The following is a 6,000-nucleotide window of genomic DNA, read 5'->3' as shown; positions in this document are numbered from 1 at the left end:
TGTATATATAATGAGGATTTTGAAAGCTACAGCTGTGAGAAACAACGAGTTAAACTTGGAAAAAGCTCATCAGCGAAAAATGATTAATTGTAATAAATTTTTATAGGGCACACTCTTATCCCTGTTTGCATTATCCATGCCGAACACGTGCCCAACGCCAAAGCTCTGTTGTAAGTAGCATTATTTTGCGACTTGTGTCGGCATATATTTATTTTTTATACTAATATATAGAAGTTTAATAATGATTTATATGCTATAGGAATTGTAGCTTTTTTTGTTGTTAAGATAATTACTTTAAATTCTCCAGTATTTATTATGCAACATTTCTTTAGAATAAAAACATGAAAATTTTTCAAGTCAAAAGTGAAAATTTTTATGTATCAACATATGTATATATTCACATAGCACACATATGTATTATATATATATTTAAAAAAAATGTTTACTGTTTAAGATTCTACTTCTCTCTATGGAAAAAGTTATACGATTGAGCCTTTAGAAACATATATATCTTTTTCTTTTCTTATAACTTTTTCCCTAAGATGGAAACGTAGAAAGTAAAAAATTTCTTCATTAACTTCAATATTAAAAATTTTCTTCTCATATTTCCATCCTATGGGAAAAAGTTCATATGATCGCTATCCAGAAAATGAACGTACATGTAGAAAGATTAAAGGTTATAGTGTTCTTTTTTGCATCCAGATGTAGAAAGTACAAGGCAAACCACTATTGGATAAATCAAGCGAGACATATACGTTCGACTTCAGCACTATGTAAGTATGACATCTTATGTAAAGACGTAACAGTTAATTTAATCGCGTATAATTTATGTTATCTAAACAGGGGAGATCAGGGAAGTTGTAGTTCCTGCGTTTGCCGAAAGTGTGAGCGAGGGCGACGTGAGGTGGGAAAAGAAAATCGGCGACCAGGTAAAGGAAGACGATGTCCTCTGCGAGATCGAAACGGACAAGGCAAGCATCTAGGACGTTTCTTTTTTTTTTCGCTTGTAAAAACCTATTCTACAATTGTGTAAAGCCTGTTTTATAATTGCTCATAAGTGTAATTGTAAGTGCTTGTAGTTGTAAGAATTGACATCATCGAATCACAGTTGAATATAAGGAGAATATTCGGTTATAATTTGGTTAATTTTTATAAATTGATGCTGAGCAATCACTTACAACTACGCTTATGCAATTGTAGAATGAACGTAACACAAAGTAGGAATAATCGCGATTATTATGAGGGATATTACAAACTATTCGAAATTTAATCGCGCTTGCCCATAGACTTCTGTTCCTGTACCGTCGCCTGGGCCCGGCGTCATAAAGGAGCTGTTCGTTAAGGATGGCGATACTGTAAAGCCGGGACAGAAGTTATGCACCATCGACATCGGTGCAACCGGCGGTGCTGCAGCCGCACCTGCGGAGAAAGCGCCGCAACCTCCTGCGGCCGCGTCGGCGGAAAAGGCACCGAAACCTGCACCTCCTCCGGCACCATCGGCTCCAAGTGTGGCACCTCCACTCCCGAGGTCCGCAGCGCCGATCCCACCTCCCGCCACTGAACCACCATCTCCACAAGCACCTACTGCATCCATGCCAGTTGCGGCTATTAAACATGCCCAAGTAAATATCAGTTATTATTATGCATTAGTTATTATACAATTTGAAAATATTACGAAAATGATGTACTTTTTTTTAGTCGTTGGAAGGTGCAAAAGTTCAGCTACCTCCTGCCGATTATACGCGCGAAATAATCGGCACCAGGACAGAACAGCGAGTGAAAATGAATAGAATGCGTCTACGTATTGCGGAACGTCTGAAGGACGCGCAGAACACGAACGCTATGCTGACCACGTTTAATGAAATTGACATGAGGTAATTTCAAGTATTATCGCTTAATATAAAAACCACATACAGTGTAACGCACGCGCGCGCACACACGCACACACACACACACACACACACACACACACACAATATATATGCTGAGCGCTCAGTGAGCGATTGCTGAATCCACCCATTGAATCCTTGTTTAACATTGGCGTTTAACAACAAAGATGATTTACTGTGTTAAAAACTTTGTTAATTGTGTCTCGCTGGAAAATTCTCTACAATACTCTATGTATCTATCGTTTATTTACAACACAAGTAAAAACAAAATTTTTCAGAAAACAAGTTTGAATGTTTTGAATCATTAAAATTTTATAATGTTAATTTAAAAATGGACTTTTGGTATAATAATTGATTATAGAAGAACGATATGTTCTTTTGAAGTATAATACGTTTTCCTTTTTTCTTTTTTTCTGTTCCTTTTTTTAAAGCAATTGAAAAAAAATGATAATTTTTTAATTATGTTGCTATTGTAGCAAATAAATAAATGTATTTAGAGATTTTTTTAAATTAATGTATTTAGAGAGTTATCAAAAATTAATATGTATTTAGAAATTATTAAAAATTAATGACCAATTTAATATGTAATATTTCTAATTTCAGTTCATAATTGCATTTCAAATCCGGCAGAAAGCGGTGTGCAATTTAAAAAAATTGTATTTATAGTCGCATCAAATTTGCAGATATTTTAGCAAAATTCTTTCTGTATAAAAATATGCGGGTATTTATACATACGAGCGCAAATTAAATTATTTTACAAATCTTAAGTTCTAAGAGTTTTTTTCAAGAAGCTGGATCATCGTTATTAAAAATTAACAATCACTTTAATAATATAAATTGAGTTACGTTGAATCAACGATCACTTTAATAATATAAATTGAGTTACGCTGAATCAACGTAACCCAATTTATATTATTAAAGTGATCGTTAATTTTTAATAATGATGATCCAGTTTCTTGAAAAAAGCTCTTAAAGATGAATCGATCACAAAGGCATTAATTTATTGATTGATTACTTTAAGTTTTGATATTTTTAGTTTCAATTTATGATTGCGTTTCAAATCCGACAGTGAACGGCACGTAATAATTTTCAACTTAAAACTATATTTAGAAATACTATACATATCTATATAAAATTTTATTAGGCATTATTGGTATCCGGGTATCTCATTACCCGGTCTAAATCATCAGCCCTAGTTTGTATTCTTATCTTTCATTTAATCATTAATGTACATCATTAATTTGCAGTCGCATTATCGAGTTCCGGAAGACGCATCAAGAATCGTTTACGAAAAAATACGGCATCAAGCTCGGGTTCATGAGTCCATTCGTCGCGGCCAGTGCCTATGCTCTAAAAGACCAACCCGTGGTGAACGCCGTGATAGACGGCACTGATATAGTATATAGAGATTACGTAGATATTAGTGTGGCAGTTGCGACGCCGAAGGGACTTGTCGTGCCCGTACTTCGTAGCGTAGAAAATAAAAATTTCGCCGAAATTGAAATCGCTTTGGCCGCTCTGGGTGAAAAGGCTAGAAAAGGGAAGATTACCGTCGAGGATATGGATGGCGGTACTTTTACGATAAGCAACGGTGGCGTTTTTGGCTCGTTGCTGGGCACTCCCATTATCAATCCACCGCAGAGCGCGATTCTTGGTATGCACGGTGTTTTCGACAGACCTATCGCCGTTAAGGGAGAGGTAAGATTCATTGATAGGCGCATTAAAATCCTTCAATTTCCTAATTCTTTAACTTAAACCTTCAATTTTTTTTATCTTTTCATTAAAATCTTTAATTATTTAATCTCCTTTAATTTAAATTATGAAATTCATAATTGCATTGTAAAATTGCTTACAAAATAACGAATAAGTTTGTATTCTCAGGTTAAAATTCGGCCAATGATGTATATAGCTTTGACGTATGATCATCGGCTGATTGATGGACGTGAGGCTGTGATGTTCCTAAGGAAGATCAAAGACGCTGTGGAAGATCCTAGAATTATTTTGGCTGGCCTTTAATAATTTAGGACACACATTTATTGCGCGTGTTAACGATGCGGTTGATCACCATTGGATAAACAAGAACGCGACACGAGAATCTGGAATCTCGGCAGGCAGTCTCTCCGTTTCCGGAAACCTCTAATCATTGGAACGTCCCCTCTAAGAAACGTATCTCGATACCTTATTTCGAATACCATTAATCTTCAAGCCACACGTGGGATGATGTGACAGGTGTAGTCATAAATAACGATATAAGCTGGCGAACTAGTCTTGTCTATTATTCTGAATTCTTGCAACGACAGTATTGTAAAGCGAATTCGCTTCGCATGTTACAGTCTATATATCGCTGAACGACGTAACTTTTTTTATTGGAATTTCTCCACATATTATTCGGCAACCCGAATAAATGCCGAACCGATAATCGCATTCTTGCGAGCATTCATATTTTTGTCGCCGCATCGATGTCGATCGGTGTCGAAAGGCGGAGCACAGAGAAGTTGGAGCCGAGAAAGGGCTAGAAGGTACTTATCCTAAGTACTCTAGATGTAGATCCATAAGCTAAAATAAAATCTCTCACCAATATAAGTCTCTTTAGCGTTGTTGAATTGTGCGTCACATTGCGGCCGTAGGATAAGTAACGTGATAAATATTTAAATACGTGGAAGTGATATTACTGTTGGCACTTGTACGTTTATATATCGAGCATCTCGGGGAGAGGGGGAGGGAGATATGTTGCACGTGAGGAATTTTGCACTCGAAGGAAAATGGTTCATTCGTAATTTTGTAAATCAAAAATTGTTTATTAAGTATAAAAGAAATCGACTGTCGTCTACGTTTATACGACTCGATTTACGTCGAGGTTGTAACATCGATGTTATGAAACTGGCCAATCACAGTCATTCCATTCTTCAGAGGAATAGCTATGACTGGCCAGTTTGATAACATCGATGTTATAACTTTGGCGTAAATCAAGCCATGTAAACGTAGTCAATGTGGACAAGATATGTTTTTGTAATAGAGTATGTATGTGGGAGGAATGGGATGGAAGAGCCGTTTAAACACGCGTTAATTTATAAAAATAGAGTACACTGCCAAGTCCTGCGATGAACGTTTTGAGTCGCCGTTCGAGTATTTGATACGAATCCATTTGCACTGTTATTGATAACGGTGTTATCTCGCGAGCGACGTTTCCATCATTACGTTTGCATCGTCAGATCACAGCTTTATGCATGAAAATGTGCGAATGCTCTTTTAGTCTCATTGTAAAATATATTGTATATCGTTGGATACTGTATATTAACGAGAAAACGCATATAAAGCACGCTAATTAAACATCGAATTTCGTTTCATTTTAACAGTGCTGTTGACATAAGATCGTAATTAATCGCTAATATTTAATAATAATTACTTACAATTATATAAATGACCGAATAAGTTTTTAAGAATTTTTTTGTATTTTATTTTCTTAAATTTTCTATCATGACTCGCGCTAGTCATCTTTTAATTATTATGACTGCAGAAATGAGAGGAAGAAGAGTTATTGTACGAATAATTGTCGCAGACTTTCCGGAATGACACATTCATTTCTCGTGTCTGTAAATTAGGTAGGTTTTACATCTTTAATTCTGTTCAACTAATAAATATAATTTTATATATAAGTGCAAAGTGCCTGAAAAAAATATAAATTGCCTGAAAAATTTTATGAACGTTTCTAAAAAAAATTCTTCACTCGCACCAGACATGTTCGATTATAATTTTGAAAACACGAGGAAGAGTATATGTGTACACATATGCACGCACGAGCGCGCGCGCGCACACACACACACACACACACACACCTGCAAGAATAATTCTCACAGATTTCCCGAATTGACTTCCCGATTATTTTTTTGTGTCTATAAATTAAGTACATTTTACATTTTTAATTTCCTGTTCAGTTAATAGATCTTATACGTACCAAGTACCAGAAAAAATATAAATTGCTTCAAAAATTTTATAAACACTTCTTTAATATAAAATTATTCACTCGCACCAGACATCTTCGATTATGATTCGAAAATGAGAAAAAGAGTATGTGAATATTTTTCTCGAATTTCTCAAAATAATCCGGTTA

General features: G+C 35.4%; 1 protein-coding gene across 1 annotated transcript in view; it reads left to right on the top strand.

Annotated features, from left to right (window-relative positions):
- Positions 1-4,959, top strand: part of LOC108761466 (dihydrolipoyllysine-residue succinyltransferase component of 2-oxoglutarate dehydrogenase complex, mitochondrial) — a 6,089-nt gene extending 1,130 nt beyond the window's left edge. The window contains exons 3-9 of the mRNA XM_018508046.1: positions 107-170; positions 703-773; positions 844-971; positions 1,287-1,622; positions 1,699-1,874; positions 3,137-3,587; positions 3,771-4,959. Of these exons, the coding sequence (XP_018363548.1) occupies positions 107-170; positions 703-773; positions 844-971; positions 1,287-1,622; positions 1,699-1,874; positions 3,137-3,587; positions 3,771-3,905 (1,361 nt within the window). The 3' untranslated portion in view covers positions 3,906-4,959. The remainder of the gene's footprint in view (positions 1-106; positions 171-702; positions 774-843; positions 972-1,286; positions 1,623-1,698; positions 1,875-3,136; positions 3,588-3,770) is intronic.
- The last annotated feature ends 1,041 nt before the right edge of the window (positions 4,960-6,000 follow it).

This window comes from Trachymyrmex cornetzi, unplaced genomic scaffold (assembly GCF_001594075.2).
Source record: "Trachymyrmex cornetzi isolate Tcor2-1 unplaced genomic scaffold, Tcor1.1 scaffold248, whole genome shotgun sequence".
Lineage (NCBI taxonomy): Eukaryota > Metazoa > Arthropoda > Insecta > Hymenoptera > Formicidae > Trachymyrmex > Trachymyrmex cornetzi.
Note: the sequence above shows the minus strand (reverse complement) of the source record. Positions and strands in the feature narration are given on the sequence as shown.